General features: G+C 56.9%; 2 protein-coding genes across 3 annotated transcripts in view; one reads left to right on the forward strand and one right to left on the reverse strand.

The window, feature by feature from the left end:
* Positions 1-16402, forward strand: part of SYN1 (synapsin I) — a 48376-nt gene that overhangs the window by 30228 nt on the left and 1746 nt on the right. For both annotated transcript variants that reach the window (XM_027607353.2, XM_027607354.2), the window contains exons 6-12: positions 11783-11845; positions 12865-13007; positions 13110-13184; positions 13291-13393; positions 14687-14833; positions 15307-15394; positions 15483-16068. In XM_027607353.2, the coding sequence (XP_027463154.1) occupies positions 11783-11845; positions 12865-13007; positions 13110-13184; positions 13291-13393; positions 14687-14833; positions 15307-15394; positions 15483-16068 (1205 nt within the window). The remainder of the gene's footprint in view (positions 1-11782; positions 11846-12864; positions 13008-13109; positions 13185-13290; positions 13394-14686; positions 14834-15306; positions 15395-15482; positions 16069-16402) is intronic.
* On the reverse strand, positions 4235-7933 carry TIMP1 (TIMP metallopeptidase inhibitor 1). Its single transcript, XM_027607394.1, has 6 exons — positions 7782-7933; positions 6868-6996; positions 6060-6139; positions 5771-5897; positions 5388-5512; positions 4235-4512 (listed from the first exon to the last, which is right to left on the reverse strand). Exons 2-6 carry the CDS (start codon positions 6986-6988, stop codon positions 4342-4344), a joined length of 624 nt encoding a protein of 207 aa, XP_027463195.1. The 5' UTR covers positions 6989-6996; positions 7782-7933; the 3' UTR covers positions 4235-4341.

Here is a 16402-nt window from a genome sequence, read left to right on the forward strand (position 1 = left end):
TTGGGTGTAGAGGCTAATTACTTTTTTAAAAAAAGATTTTATTTAGGGGCACCTGGGTGGCTCATTCGGTTAAGTGTCTGCGTTCGGCTCAGGTCATGATCCCAGGGTCTTGGAATCAAGCCCCCTTTCAGGCTCCTTGCTCCGTAGAGAGCCTGCTTTTCCCTCTCCCTCTGCTGCTCCCCCTGCTTGTGCTCTCTCTGTCAAAAATAAATAAATAAAATCTTTTTTTAATATTTATAAAATATAAATTTTTTATTTTTTATATTTATAAAAATTTTTATATTTCTAAAAATTATTTTTAAATTATTTAAAATTTATAAAAATTATTAATTTTTATATTTATAAAAATTATTAATTTTTTATATTTATAAAATATTTTATAATAAAATAAATAAAATATTTTTGAGAGAGAGAGAAAGAGAGAGCGTGGGCAGGAGCGGAAGGGGAGGGGCAGAGGGAGAAGCAGACTCCCCGCTGAGCAAGGAGCCTGATGTGGGACTTGATCCCAGGACCCTGGGATCATGACCTGAGCCTAAGGCACTTAACTGACTGAGCCACCCAGGCGTCCCAAAATAAAATCTTTTAAAAAAGATTGTCAATGGGAATTATGTCATAAATAGGGAATATCTAATTTATAAATAGATTTGTCACCTGGGTGGTCAGTAGGGGATATGCAAACGGTGGGTAATTATGAAGAGAGATATTTGTCACTGGGATCCATCAATGGGTGATGGATTGCTGCCAGGTATTTGTAAACGGGGAGATTTGTCAATGGGGGTCATCAATGGGGATATGTCAATGAGATATTTATAAATAAGGCTCAACAGAGGTATTTGTTATGGGGGATTTGTGAAAGAGGGGATTTGTACAGTGATGAGAGGGAACTTTTCCAAGGAGAGATTTACCAAAGACTTAGAAATTTGTCACCTGCAGTCTTGGCAACAGAAGAGATTTGTAAGTGTGGTGATTCGTCATGCACAGTGAGGACTTCATAGTGGGGAACATTATCACTGGGGGGAGGGGTTCCCATAGAAGTCTTTGAAAATGTTGATGTTTTTCAGTTGGGGAGACTTGCACACTGGGAAAAAATATACAAGTTTCAGGATAATAAGAACATCACAAATGAGCATACTAAATATTTGTAACGTCTCTGGGGGTAGCTTATCAGGATCACAAATTAAACCAAGGTTTTCAGAGTGCATTAAATTATTACTACTGATATCATACATTATTTCCTTACTCTAAATAATCGTTACTGATACGAATTATCGCTACTAAAGTTACACATTAAATTATATTTCTCATACTGCTACTAGTCATAGTAACCAATACTTGTAAGTGCTATGTTTCCATGCACTGTTCCAGGCATTAGACATGTATGACCTCATTTATTGCTCACGTTGTCCCTGCGAGTTAGGCATTCTTTTTATCCCTATTTTACAGATGTGGAAACTGAGGCACAAAGAGGTAATGTGATTTCCCCAAGGACACAGAGCTAGTACATGGAAAGGGCAGGACTTGAATGCAAATGACGTTCTCCAGCGTTCATGTTCTTAACCGTTACACATCGCCTGTCTAGAAATTAAGCCACTGTTAGTAATATTACCCGTGAATTTCTTATTTATGAGCGTTTCGTGTTCTGGCCTGAAAAAATACCCAAGGGACGAACACACCCATTAATCATCCTCCAACCCTAGCACGGACCTCAGAAGGATTCTAGGTAGGGACTGTGAGGCCCAGTTTTAGGGAGAAGTATTGAGACTCAGGTGAGGGAAGGGCCGGCCACTAAGCCACCCATTGAGCTGAACTCCCCTCCCCCCCCCCCCCCCCCCCCGGTGCTGCACACTTCACAGGGCTCTCCCCCCCCCCCCCCCCCCGCATGTGCTTCCTCTCAGCCGGATCACACAGAGATTCACACCCAGACACATGGAATGCTGGGGCGGGGGAGGGGGGGGGGCGGTACTCACTTCACTCACTTGAGTAGATTTTCTAGAAGAGCGATGGGGAGAATGTAGTGACCCCAGGATGACAGAAATCCTGCCTGGACCTCCTGCCGGGGTCTGTGGGAGGCGGCCTTGTATGCTGTTCTGGCCTCCGTGGGGCCTGGTGGTCAGCCCTGGCCTTGAAGCACTGATGTCTCGAACCAGGGCACCACCTGCTGGTGGGCAGGTCGGCAGGAGCGCGGCCCGCACACTGGGCTCCATCCTTTTCCACTGCCTCGGTCTACCTCCACTTCCTCCTAGGAATTAAAATAGCTGAGGGCTCAGAGAATGGGCCCCGCGGTCAGGCAACAACAGCGTAAGAATGCAGGGAGCTGCTACTAGGGTTTGGTGACCTGTTAGGAGCAGCTGAGCCAAGAGCAACAAGGCCACCAGGGCCCTTATGGTCATACCCATGAGCGAAGGTGGCCATTTTCCCCTTTTAGTGGACGGGGTTTAGATCCTGCCAAGGCATAACCAAGGTCTAGATGTTGACATAGAAATTGTCGCTGCAGGGGCGCCTGGGTGGCTCAGTCGTTCAGCGGCTGCCTGCGGCTCAGGTCATGTTCCCAGGGTCCTGGGATCGAGCCCCGCGTCGGGCTCCCTGCTCAGTGGGAGGCCCTCTCCCTCTCTACCTGCAGCTCCCCCTGCTTCTGCGTGTGTTCTCTCTCTCTCTGTGTAAATAGATAAATAAAATCTTAAAAAAAAAAAAGAAATTGTCGCTGCAGATTCAGGTCAAGGGGACGCTCAAGTGTTCTGTGGAATGTGTGCACCAGTCTGAGGTTCTGGTTCCCAGGGGTTCACTTGAGTCAGGATCTTTGGGGTGTAAGGGACAGAAGCCAGGGACTGGGAAGGGCCCAGCTGGGGAACAAGAAGGCCTGAGGAAGGGAGTGTTTGGAGGATCTGTCACTCAGGTATTTTTTTTTTAAGATTTTATTTATTTATTTATTTGACAGAGAGAGAGAGACAGTGAGAGAGGGAACACAAGCAGGGGGAGTGGGAGAGGGAGAAGCAGGCTTCCCGCCGAGCAGGGAGCCCGATGCGGGGCTCGATCCCAGGACCCTGGGATCATGACCTGAGCCGAAGGCAGACGCTTAACGACTGAGCCACTCAGGTGCCCCTGTCACTCAGGTTTTATGGGGTAAGATGAACCAGAAAGGTGGGGCTTGGGTCTAGAGGCCCCAGTTTGGGTAAGTGAACAGCTGAATAGGAGGTACATGGGCGGTGTAGGCTGACATACCTGGCTGGTCCTGATTTTGAACCCTACCTACACTTCACTGCTGTATTGCCTTCAGTGTTAGTCAAAGGAGGGAGGGGAGGGCCACCTGGGTGGCTTGGTCGGTTAAGCGTCTGCCCTCCGCTCAGGTCATGATTGGGACGGAGCCCAGCGTTGGTCTCCTTGCTCAGAGGGGAGTCTGCTTTTCCCTCTCCCTCTGCTTCTCCTCCCTGCTCTTGCTCTCTCTCTCTCTCTCTCAAATAAATAAGTAAAGCTTAAAAAAAAAAAAAAAGAGTGAGGGGAGGAGAGGTAGGGGAAGGGGGAGAAGGGCAGAGCTTGGGGATTTCCAGATCACACCTTCCGTTCACCCCTCCTATTCCCCAAATGGTCAGTTCCGAGGAATCTCCCACAGGCCATGGGTGGGGAGCCGGGGCTACCCCTTCTTTCAGAGGCCCTGGCTGGGTTATGTGGTGGGAGGGGAGGGGGGCGCCCTGAGCACCCCCCTCCCCCGAGCTTTCCCTTTTCACTCAAGTCAGACTCGCGGTACAAAAGCTAAGGGTGGGGATGGTAACACCCACAGATGCGGATGGAGCAGGACATGCTCCTGGATGACAGCAGGACAGTGCCCAGGGGAAGAGGGCTGTTTGCCGATCTCGATAAGACATTTATTTGTCAACGAGCTTGTCAGCTGGAGGGATTTGTGAATGGAGGGATTTGCCAGTAGTGGGATCATTTTCTAGAGAGGGCTATGCAAATAGGAATCATCAATTAGTCTGGTAAAAGGTTTTAAAGTATCGGGCAGAGAGATTAGCTGATACGTTGTGGTGGATAATGCAGGTTAAATGGCCCTCGCTGATGTGGCGGATCACCAATGCTAATGCCGACGTGGAGAATGATTACCAATGCCTGAAATTATAGGTGAAATACAAAAAAGCCAACATTTTGCATCCCTCACCCCCCTCGGCCTCGGTCCCCGGGTGTGCCCACCAGGTCAACAGCGACATGGGTTTGTTCCCGGACATGACACAGGGACACTGCCTGCTGGATGGTAGTTCTTTTATTTCATTGTCTCGTGGGATAAAGAAAGACAGGAGCGGGAAGTGGGGTGAACACTGTGCAGGCTTCAGCTTCCGCCGGGGGTAGGATTTAGGCCATCCGGGGCCGCAGGGACTGCCAGGTGCACAGCCCCGGCTCTCTGGGCAGGCAGGCTAGATGGCGGCTCTGGAAACCCTTGTCTGAGCCTGTGAGGAACTGGTCCGTCCACAAGCAATGAGTGTCACTCTGCAGTTTGCAGGGGATGGATGAGCAGGCAAACACCTACGGGAGGGGAGAGAGGCACGTCTCTGAGGGCTTCTCCCCCTGCCCCTACCTCCCCTACACAGTGGAACCTTCCCCTCCTCAGTTTTCAACATGGAGCTGCTGGGGAGACCTGGTGTTGCCCCATCTGGGGAGGGACTCAAGAGCAGCCCCTCCCACTGGAGGAACAGTCACTGGGCTTGGCAAGGTGACGGCAATCCAGCAAACTGTGATCGGTTACCTGGAATGCTGGTTGGGGAACAGTCATGGGGGGGTGGGGGGGGCCAGGCAGGCTTCCAGGGGAACTATCCGGAAAGATAGGGAACAAGTAGCAGTAGCGGGGAACAGCTGGTGGGGCGGGGGGCGGGGCGGGGGACGGACTTGGGCATAGGAAAGAGCCATGGGGCTCAGACACAGCCCCTGGGATCAGAGGACATTCAGGGCCATCAGGAGACAGCCTTGAACTAGTCAGAAGGTGTGAGGCAGGCAGAGCAAGAATCGGATGAGCTGGGTTGGGGGAGCAGCACTTTGGGTTCTTGGAGAACATTCTACGGAAGCAAGACACAGTCCCTAGGCGGGGCGGGGTTGGGGGGGGCGGTCAGGAATAGACAGAGGGACTAGAAAATAGTCACAAGGGGGATTTAGAGGGAAAAGAAGCAGCCTGACAGTCCAGGGAACGGCGGAATCAGACACAGAGCTAAGAACAACCAGAATTTCCAGGGAACAGTGTCAGCTTCGGGGGAACAGCAAGAGAGATCAGGGACAGCCCTAGGGTTCGGGGAGCAGCCCTACGTACAGGCAATGGCCAGAGGGAGCAAGAAACAAGCCACGGTTTGGGGAAGAGCCCGAGGACCGCTCCCCAGGCGGCGGGGAGCCCCCCCCCCCCCCGCACTCACTGTGCACTCCTCACACCCGGCAGCATAGGTCTTGGTGAAGCCCCGGCGCTGGGCGCTACTCAGACTGTTCCAGGGAGCCACGAAACTGCAGGCGTTGATCTGCAAGTGTCCGTTCCGCAGGTTTCCTGGGGCGGGGGTGGGAGGGGGGGCAACAGGCAGCAGCTGATGGGCTGGGCCGGCGTGGCGGGGGGCAGGGCGGCGCCTGATTGGCGTCCCGGGCGCACAGACCCCCACTCTGGGCAAAGCTCCCGGCTTTCCCCTTTCCCGATGGGCTGAAATCAGGGCGGTCCCCCATTTCAACGGGGACCAGCCCCTCGGAGCCTCGCCCGCTCCCGGCTGCCGGGCAGCGGTCGGAGGGACGGGGCGAGGGGGCGGGGCCTCACCGGCGACGAGAAACTCCTCGCTGCGGTTCTGGGACCTGTGCACGTATCCGCAGACGCTCTCCAGGGCGGGGGTGTCGACGAACCGGATGTCAGAGGCATTCCCCAAGGCGTTGAACCCTTTGAACATCTGTCGACGGATGAGGGCAAGAGTCTCGTTTACTGACACAGCCCTCCCACTCCACGCTCTTCCCTGAAGTCCTCTTTAGCATCCTGACATCACAGCTAACTTCCTCGACTTTGACGGGAAGGCTGATGTTAGGCAGTGCTGGGGAAAGGGCAGGAGGGATACCTTGGTCATCTTGATCTCGTAACGCCGGTTTAAGTCAGTCTGGTTGACTTCTGCGGTCCCCACGAACTTGGCCCTGATGACTGCAGGAGGGAGGGGTGGGGGGAAAGACGAGTCAAATGAACTGCACGAGCCAAAAAAATAAAATAATCACCGTACTCACACCGGCGAATCACATATTTCAATAGGGAGCGCCGGAATGCCAGCCGGCTAGCTAAGGGATGGACACACTGGGTAATTGAATAATCTGTACGCTGAGTGACTACTCTTTGTCAGGAGCTGCTTTAAGCCTTTCTCATATACTCATCGTGTGTTCCTTCGCTCAACCAATATTTCAGAGCCCGCTGTGTGCCAGGCACTGTTCTGGGTGTTAGGAACACAACAGTGAACAAAAAACACAGAAGCCCGCCCCCCTGTGGAGCTCACATTCTAGCCAGAAGACTCAATAGAAGCAAAATAAGTAAATGTATGGCTGGTATTCGGTGGGATGAGGAATTTTAGGGCTGGGGATCAGAAGTACTAGGGGATTTCGAACAGGGTGTTCGAGGAAGACCGGCCCGACATCCGAGGCCGCCCCCCATGTGAATACCTGCGGGGAAGGGTGTACCAGGCAGAGGAAGCCGCCGGTACAAAGGCCCTGAGGTGGGACTGGGCCTGGAGTAATCGGGGAAGACTGAGCATGCCAGTGCAGCTAAAAGAGTCAGGGCAGGGCTGAGTGGGACTGTCCTAGAGGTAGGCGCCGCTGTGAACCCCGCGGGACTGAGGGGAAACCAAAGCACAGGGTGCAGGGGGTAGAGTGGGGTACACTCACCCATCTGGGAGCTGCAGAAGGCTGTCTGTGGGTGGGGTGGGGCACAGGTACAGGCCCTGCTGGGGGCTGTCAGCCACAGCAACAACAGGATGCAGGAGGCCAGGGGCGCAAAGGGTGCCATGGTGGGTGCTGCGGGGCGGGGAGGAGGGGTCAGTGGTCCTCTGCGGACGTGGGCAGCGCCCCCCCCCAACCGCCGCCGCCAGCTTGGAAGGGGATTAAGCCACTGCACTCTGGGCTTGAGGGGTTGGGGAGTGTGGAGATTTTAAAGGGGGGGGTGGGGATTTGGAAGCCCAGAGGAGCTGAGAGGGCTGGGGGTTGGGAGAGTCTGGGAGTTGAGCAATTTCAGGGACTGGGTGAGTGGGGGGCCATGAGACTGTGGTGTTTGAAGAATAAGGGGGCAGAGGGGTTGCGGGATTTAGGGGCGTTGGAAAGTTGGAAGGTCGAGAAGCTGGGGGTGAAGAATTTGGGGTCTGGGGAGCTGGAGGGGTTTGGGGTTTCGGGGTTGTGCATATTGAGATGGGGGAGTGGAGAGACGCTGAGGAATTGGGAGGAGCTTGGGGGTTCAGGGAGTTTGGGGACTTAAGGGGGCGGGGTGCCTGAGGGATTTGGGAGCAGAGGAAGTTGTGGAGTTGGGGATTTAGGAGTCTGGAGGGTTGGGGGGCAGAATTTAGGGGAGTTGGCGGCCTGGAAGGCAGCTGTGATATTAGGGGCTCCTGGGTTCAGAGGAGTCGGGCATAGATGTCGGGGTTCCAAGGAGTTTGGAGTGTGGGAATCGGGGGAGCCGGTCCAGCACCCTCCCGCCCTCCTCTCCAGGGTCCTGGAACCCGCCGGCCAGGCTGAGCAGCCAAGGGGTCTGGCAGGAAGGCTCCAGCCCGGCTCCAGGCCCCGCGGGGCCACCCGGGGCCCCAGCCTACCTGCGGTGTATCTCTCGGGGCGCTGGGTCTGCGGCGATGGCGGCAGGGCCTGAGCAGCGGGGGATAAATGTCCACGCGAGGGGCGGGGTGGCAGTGGTGCGGAAACCGCAGGCCTCCAGGCTTCCTGGATGCATTACTCATCCGCCCACCCTCGGTGGAGGCCAAGGGGCGGGCCGAGGGCTGCCGAAAAGGAGATGCACCCTCCTCCTCTCCCTCCTTCTGGGCCTCGCCCTGGCCGCCCACCCCCATCTCCACATCAGTCACCAGTCCTTCCAGGCAGCCTCTGTGGAGGGCTTCGAGGCAGGACTACCCCCCCCCGCAGGGCAGTTCCCTAAAGTCTCCAAACTTTCTCCAAAGTCTATCCAAAACACCCGCAGCCCCCCACCCCCACCCCAGCTCCCCATGGCTGAAGCCCGGATGAGTTCGTCCCTTTAATAAACATTGCTCGTGCACCTAGTGTGTGCCAAGCACACGCAGGAATCCCTCTCCTGGGAGATCTGACAGTCTGGCGAAGGGTGAGCGAGGCAGGGAGGAAACAAACTGAGTAGAAGCAGTGAAGAGAGACAAGGCAGAGAGCCTGGATCTTAACCCCTCTCAAAAACACAGGCAGGGACTCCTGGCTGGCTCAGTCCGTGGAGCTGCCTCTTGATCTCGGGGTGGTGAGTTCCAGCCCCATGGTGGGTGTAGAGATTACTTAGAATAAAATCTTTAAGAAAACACACACACACACACAGGCAAACCGTCAGCATCTATATAGCACCAACTGCGTACCAGGCACTCAGCATAACTTTTCTTACTTAAAGCACACAGTTAAACCTCTGAGATGGGTACCGGTATTAGGCCCATTCTACAAACGAGGAAATAGGAGCATAGAGGGATTGAAGAACTTTCCCAGGATCACAGGGCATGGCTGGGATTAGAACGCAGGCTAACTGGTGCCAGGATCTTACCCCAGGCATGGCAGAGCCCTGGCAAGTGGGGAATGTGCCAGTGAATTAGTGAGCACTGGGGTGGGGGGGGCAGTTCACTGGCGGGGAAAGAGGGCAGTGAGTCAGTAGAAAACAGATCCCCTCCCATCCTGCCCTGCCCCTTCCCCACCAAGCCTCCCACTCCTCTGGGGGGAGGGCGGTGGTGAGGCAATCCCTGCCCACCAGCTTCCAGATGCTGCCTGAATCTTCGCTGGGGTCCTGAGAAAGGGCTCTAAGGGCTCATTAACATCCTTTGTTAGTCAGGGAGGGCCGACCAATAATAATAGTGATGGGAGCGACGCTCTAGCAGCCGCTTACTGAGCACTTACTGCCGTGCCCTATATTCTTTGTGTAAATTCTCCCATTCGGGCTTCATTACCCCCTCACTCCCGAAGCTTGCTGAACTCAGGGAGGTAAGGTCGGTGAACACCACCAGCAGCAGCTATTATGGGTATCAAATCCTGCTCTAAGATCTTTGTGAGGGCTTTCATCTCTCAGCCAAGCCCAACAGCCTCCTTGTTAATTAACGTTGGCTGCCTGTCCCCCCCCCCCCCCGCCCCGTACTGATAACGGTGCCGCACACTTTTTGAGGATGGAGCCTTCCTGTGTGCCAGATACTCGCTAAGCACCTTCCCTGAAATAACTAACCTGTCCTCCCAACTTCCCTGGTAGCGAGAGACTTGGCGTATCTCCTTATGCAGATGAGGGAACTGCGACACACACCAAGGGGTCAAGAGCCACCAACCCAGGAGTGAGAATGAAGAAATGACCCTGTTGGCCGGGGGGGGGGGGGGGGGGGGGGGGGAAGTAAACCAGGTATTTGGGGAAGCCGGTTGTGAAAGCGGGGAGGGAGAGTGAATGAGGCAGGGGCTGAGTAAGTCCACGCTGGGCCGGAGGGAGCCTCGCAGGAAGGGAAAGCCCCTCACGGACCCTGCTTCTGAGGCCAGCAGAGTCCGCAGCCTGAGTCAGCACCGAGTTGGGCGGACGGTCTACACGTGAGGGGTTCTGTGCATCTAGCTTTTAGTGCAGGCTTTGAAACCGGCGGGGCATCGAGGAGGGGTATCCAGGTGTGTGACCACCTGGGGAGCCGGACGGGTGGTTGGGGGGGCGCATGGGGACCGGCTGGGTGTGCAGAGCGGACGCCCCACCATCGCCACAGCATGCCAAGTGCTTGGGCCTCGTGGTGCCCTTTGTATAGATCAGGAAACTGAGGCCCAGAGAAGGTTAAGCGACCTGCCTGGGGTTCCACGTGGCCTGAGGAACAGGAGAGGCCAAGAGTCAAACCTAGGGCTCTCCAGGGGATCCTAGAGTGCGAAGCTCCCTGCCTGCACACGTGCGCGGGCACAATCCCCCACATACACACGGGGCTGTGTTCAGGCTCAGGTCCAGTGGAAACAAGGAATGTTTATGAAAAGAGGGCCTAGAAACCTGGCGGGGGCGGGGGGAGTTCATGTGCAGCGCACAGCTCTCCCGTGTCTCTGCGTCTGAGAATCGTGCGTGCGCCTGTAGGCGGCATGTGCCCCTCTGCGTGGTGCACGTGTGTACCTGGGGGGTCGGGGTAGCCCTGTGCGTTCTGTGTTGCTTCTGGGAGTTGCATGTCTGCCTCTGCAAAGCGGGTGGAGGTTGCACGTATAATTGTGGATGTGGTCTTCACCTCCGAGCTGCGAGTGCGCCCGAGCCTTGCGTCAAGCGCCCGCCTCTGCACTGTCGCCCTGGAATGCTAACTAGAGGATCCCCCGGAACCCCTGTCCCAACGCCGTGCCTCGCAGGGCCCCGTCGTGACGCCAGTCATTTGGGAAATGAGGAAGGTGGGGGGTGCAGGGAGAGAGGGTGAGGCCTGAAGGTCAGTCGGTCACCCTGAGCCTGCGGGCTTCCTGTGCCTGTCGGGAACTGGGAGCCGCCGCCGCCCCAGCAGCCCCTCCGGGAATGCCGTCTCTCTCGGCCCCGTGGGGCCGCCGGCTGCACTCTCCCCCAGCCGGGGTTGCGGGGCACTCGGGGTACCCCCACACCCGAATGTGTGTGTGTGTGTGTGCGCGCGCGCGCGCGTGTGTCCCTAGATGTACTTTTTGTGTGTCCAGGGGCGTGCTGGTTATGTGAATACCTAGAAGGGTGGGTACCTCTATATGTGGCGTGGGTCCTGTTCATCGTGCGGATGCCTGGGAGTGTTGCCTGTGTGTCTGTGAGTGTTGAGTATGTGTCCAGTTCTGTCTGTCGTGGGTGCCTCTGCGTCCTGTGGCCATGCCTCTGAGGGTCGTCTCTGTATTGCATGGGTAATCCTCCAGGTGGTGTGTGTCCCTCTGTCGTGTGGGTGTGGGTGTGGGCGAGAGGAAGGTGCGTGTGTGCGTGCGCGCGCGTGCGCCGCTGGGCAGTGAGACTGGCCAGGAGCCCCGGCCCCGGCCCACACCGCGAGCACCTGGCCGGCTGACCGGCTGTGTGGGTCTCTGCCTCCGGAGAGCAAGGCGTGCTCTGAGCCTGCGTTGGTCCTGGGTCTTTCCACCGTGTGGGTCTCGACACGCGTGGGAATGTCTGGGTCTGGTTGTGTAGGTCTGAGTTCCGAGGGTTTGTGTGCGGGTCTGCAGGTTGTGTCCGAACCATGCTCACACAGGAGGCCTGGCTGAGGGGTCCGGTTACTGTGTGTTCACCACCACACCCCCCCCACACACATGCACACACTCACTTCTCGATCATCCATTCACTGTCAAAACAAACTTTCCCTTTTCCGGAAAAGTCCCCCACCCCTATCCCATGCCTCTGCCCGGGAAAGCAGAGGCGGGATGTCTGGCACTTGGGGGTAGTGGAGGGAGGGACAGGCAGGCAGGGCTCTGAGTTCGATTTCGGGCTCAGAGACGCTGTGTGACCCCACCCCCACCCCCCACCCCCAGCCTGGCGCTGCTATCTCTCTCTGACTCGCCTCTTCTGGGAAATAGCTCCTACTGTGGCTCCCACTGAATGGGCTTCTCTCAGCACCACCCCCACCCCTGGCCATCAGCCCTCCCGCCCTGACCGTGCTCTGCCTTCCCTCCCCCCCACCAGCTCAGCAGCACGACGTACCCTGTGGTGGTGAAGATGGGGCATGCGCACTCCGGGATGGGCAAGGTGAGTCCCCAGACGGGGTGTGCGTGTGCGCGTGTGAATGGTGCACGCTCCTAGCATCGTGTGTACGTGTGTCCGTGTATATTGCACATTCAACGCACACCAGTCGTTCTGTAGGATTGTGTGTCCTGGGGTGTCTTCATCGGTGTGTAGTTTCCCTCATATTCTCAGATTCTGTTGGCCCACTTTTCTGTCAGACGTGCAAGCTGTTTTGTGTGTCCTGTTCTTTTGTTCGTGTATCCGGCACCGTGTCTGTGTATATGCATGCCTCTGTGTTGAACACACAGTATGCGATCTTTCATGTTCAAGGGTCTTGGGGTCCTGTATGCTTTCCGTCCCCGAGTCTGGCTCTGGGTACATAGGAAGCCGACTTGGAAGGTGTGTCTGTGCTTCTGTCTGCTTTCTTTTCTTTTTTTTTTAAATATATATATATTTTTTTAATATATATTTTTTTAAGATTTTATTTGTTTATGATTTTGTTTAAGATTTTATTTGTCTCTTCATGAGAGACGGGGAGGGGGGGAGAGAGAGAGAGAGAGAGAGAGAGAGAAGCAGAGGGAGAAACAGGCTCCCAAGGAGCAGGGAGCCCGATGCGGGACTCGATCCCAGGACCCCGGGATCGTGACCTGAGCCGAAGGCAGACGCTTAACCATCCGAGCCACCCAGGCGCCCTTCTGTCTGCCTTTTATACCATGTGTACCACTGACTTTGCACGGACTATATGTACTCACCATTTTCCCACAGCTTTACCGAGATAAAAGTCACCTCCCATACCACTTACCCACTTCAAAGTGGACAACTCAGCCGTTTTCAGTGTGTTCCAAGTTGCATCTCCCCACCTGTGTGTCCTTGTGTCCGTGTGAAGGCCAGGGGACCCCCAATCCTGCATGCTTGAGTGCCACACAAGTGTTATGTCCTCGGCTCCCCTGGGCCATCGGTGCGCACGCCCCCAGCCTGAGGCGCCCCCCTCCACCCCCGCGGCCCACGGCTGCCCTGTCCTCAGCAGGCCCCGCTCCCCACAGGTCAAGGTGGACAACCAGCACGACTTCCAGGACATCGCGAGTGTCGTGGCACTGACCAAGACGTACGCCACCGCCGAGCCCTTCATCGATGCCAAATATGACGTGCGTGTCCAGAAGATTGGGCAGAACTACAAAGCCTACATGTGAGTGCAGAGACCAGGGCCGGGGTCGGGGGCCCCTGCCCCACGCAGCCCAGGCTCCCCTGAGCTTCGGTCCTCTCTCCTCTCGGCACCCCCCCCCCCCAGGAGGACGTCAGTGTCAGGAAACTGGAAGACCAACACCGGCTCTGCGATGCTCGAGCAGATTGCCATGTCTGACAGGTGGGGGTGGCCCGGGGCCCGGCCGGAGCGGAGGTGGGGGGGCCGGGGAGCGTGGCGCGCCCCAAGGCAAGTGCTGACAGGCTGCCTACCCCCCCCATCTTGGCAGGTACAAGCTGTGGGTGGATACCTGCTCAGAGATTTTTGGGGGACTGGACATCTGCGCGGTGGAAGCGCTGCACGGCAAGGATGGAAGGGATCACATCATTGAGGTGGGAGCGCCCGGAAAGTGGTGGGGGTACGGAGGGAGGCACATGGCAGTGACACGCCGTGAACTGTACCGTTCCCCATGGCCCAGAAGGTGGCTACTAAAGCACTCTGTAAACTGGAAGGTACCTTACAAAGTATGAAGTGCCGTGTGAACAGCAAAGTGCTTTATAAAACTATTTTTTAATAAAAAGGAGCTCGGGGGGCGCCTGGGTGGCTCAGTCAGTTAAGCGTCTGCCTTCGGCTCGGGTCATGATCCTGGGGTCCTGGGATCGAGCCCCGCGGGGGGCTCCCTGCTCAGCGGGGAGTCTGCTTCTCCCTCTGCCTGCCGCTCCCGCTGCTTGTGCTCTCTCAACGCTCTCTCAAATAAATAAAATCTTTCAAAAAAATAAAAAATAAAATTAAAAAAAGGAGCTCGGTAAACCGGGAGGTCCCTGTTATCGAAGCAAAACGCTTTCAACATTCTAAGGTTCTTTGCAGACAGCGGTACCCCTGGGAAACTGCAAAGCCATTTATAAACTCTAAAGTGCCTTGAAAATGCAGAGTGCTTGGTAAACGGTAGCACTTTATACACGGTAAGGCATTTTGTAAACAGTGGTGCCCTAGCAAAGCACTTTCCAAAGTCTAAACCCACCATATACCCCCCGTAGTCCCTTGAAGAACAAGAGCTTTGTAAACTGTGAAGTACCATATAAGCCACAAAGTTCTTCGTGAACGACAGAGCACCTAGCACACTATAAAGCAAGGATTGGTGAACGTTTTCTGTCAAGGGCCAGACAGTGCACGTTTTGGGCTTTGTGGGCTATAGTCTCTGTTGCAGCTATTCTGCAAAAGCAGCCAAAGACAGTATGTTAAAAAGAAAAAAAAGAAAAAAAGCCGGGCTGTGTCACATCCCCTAAAACTGTATGGACATAGAAATCTAAACTTCATATGTTTTCACATGGCATGAAATCTTCTTTTGGATTTTTTCCCAACAATTCAGAAGTGCAAAACCCACCCCTTAGCTCAGGGGCCATCCCCAAACAGGGGTTGGGTGGGCGGGATTTGGTCCCACGGGCCCTGATTCTTGGAACTGCGCTCTGAGCTGTAGCCCCCCCCCCCCCCCCCGCCCACACACCCAGCTGTAAGGTACCTGTAACCGACAAGCCTTCCTCACACTGCAAAACTGGTGATTGGCAAACTAAATCTGTTTCCTTGGCAGCAGCCCTGCCGTTCCCCAACTTAAGGCGCTTTGTCACTGTCACCCTCCCAGGCACCTTCCCGCCTCTCTCCTCACTGCGCCCCTTTTCCTCCCCCAGGTGGTGGGCTCCTCCATGCCGCTCATCGGGGACCACCAAGATGAAGACAAGCAGCTCATCGTGGAGCTTGTGGTCAACAAGATGGCCCAGGCCCTGCCCAGGCAGCGGCAGCGGGAGGCCTCCCCCGGCCGGGGCTCCCACAGCCAGGTCAGGCCCCTGGTGCTGGGCGACGGCCAAGTTGGCCTGAGGCGGCTGGTGGCGGGCCAGCCAGCCCGGGGTCATGCCACCACAGAGCTAAGAAGTGGCCGGCCGAGGGCGCTGGCATGACGCGTGGGAGGTGGCAGTTAGCAGTCATTTTTTTTAAAACTTGATCAAACAGTCGCTGTCCTGATTTCCCTGATTTCCCTGAGTGCCCAGCCCCTGGGAACTAGCCGCCCCCACCCCCGCGCGCACACACACCACACACACCACACACCACACACCACACACCACACACACACACACACACACACACACACACACACACACACACACACACACACGCGGCCTGACACCCCCTCAGCTCAGCCACAGCCGTGGCAACACCCAGCACAAGGACAGCCCGTGTCGTTTTGATTGGCTGACGCTCAGGCTGGCCCGTGACTATTTTTAACCTCTCCTGCTCCACTCCTCTGCCGCAGACTCCGTCCCCAGGGGCCCTGCCCTTGGGCCGCCAGACCTCCCAGCAGCCCTCGGGGCCTCCGGCTCAGCAACGACCCCCACCCCAGGGTAAGTGAGGGGCCGGCTTCCTGGGCCCCTAACTGGACTGGCAGACCCCCCCCCCACCTCTCACATGTGCACTTTTTCTGTCCCTCAGGTGGCCCTCCACAGCCGGGCCCAGGCCCCCAACGCCAGGGACCCCCGTTGCAGCAGCGCCCGCCCCCGCAGGGCCAGCAGCACCTTTCGGGCCTTGGACCCCCAGCTGGCAGTCCCCTGCCCCAGCGCCTACCAAGTCCCACATCAGCGCCCCAGCAGCCTGTGTCCCAGGCCCCACCGCTGGCCCAGGGTCAAGGCCGCCAATCCCGGCCGGTGGCAGGAGGACCTGGGGCACCTCCAACAGCCCGCCCACCCGCCTCCCCATCTCCCCAGCGCCAGGCGGGCCCCCCACAGGCTACCCGGCAGACATCCGTCTCCGGTCAGGCTCCGCCAAAGCCCTCGGGGGCCCCACCGGGCGGTCAGCAGCGCCAGGGCCCACCCCAGAAACCCCCGGGCCCTGCCGGCCCCACACGCCAGGCCAGCCAGGCGGGTCCCATGCCCCGCACTGGGCCACCCACCACGCAGCAGCCGCGGCCCAGTGGCCCGGGCCCTGCTGGACGACCCGCCAAGCCTCAGCTGGCCCAGAAACCCAGCCAGGATGTGCCGCCACCCGCCACTGCCGGGGGACCCCCGCACCCCCAGCTCAAGTAAGAGGACCCCACGGCAGCCCTTGCCTTGCTGCTCACAAAACAGGCTCCCGAACCAGGAGAGTGGCCCCAGCTCCCAGGCTCCTCGGACCCAGGTCCCACACAGGAGCCCCAAGAGCTCCGTGTCCTGTCCGGGCAGAACCCTCCTCCAAGCTCTCTACCCCTCCACACCACAGATTCGTGCCAGAATCCCAGAGAAACCCCTTTCTAGTTCCGGGTCCTCCAAACAGGCCCCTGGGAAAGCCCCCCCCCCAGCCTCTCTGGGCCCAACCCTGGCGCCTTGCTGACCCTCCCCGCGTACTCCCCTGCCCAGCAGACCTTCCTCCTCGCCCGT

The sequence above is a fragment of the Zalophus californianus genome, chromosome X, assembly GCF_009762305.2.
Source record: "Zalophus californianus isolate mZalCal1 chromosome X, mZalCal1.pri.v2, whole genome shotgun sequence".
In the NCBI taxonomy this organism is placed as follows: Eukaryota; Metazoa; Chordata; class Mammalia; order Carnivora; family Otariidae; genus Zalophus; species Zalophus californianus.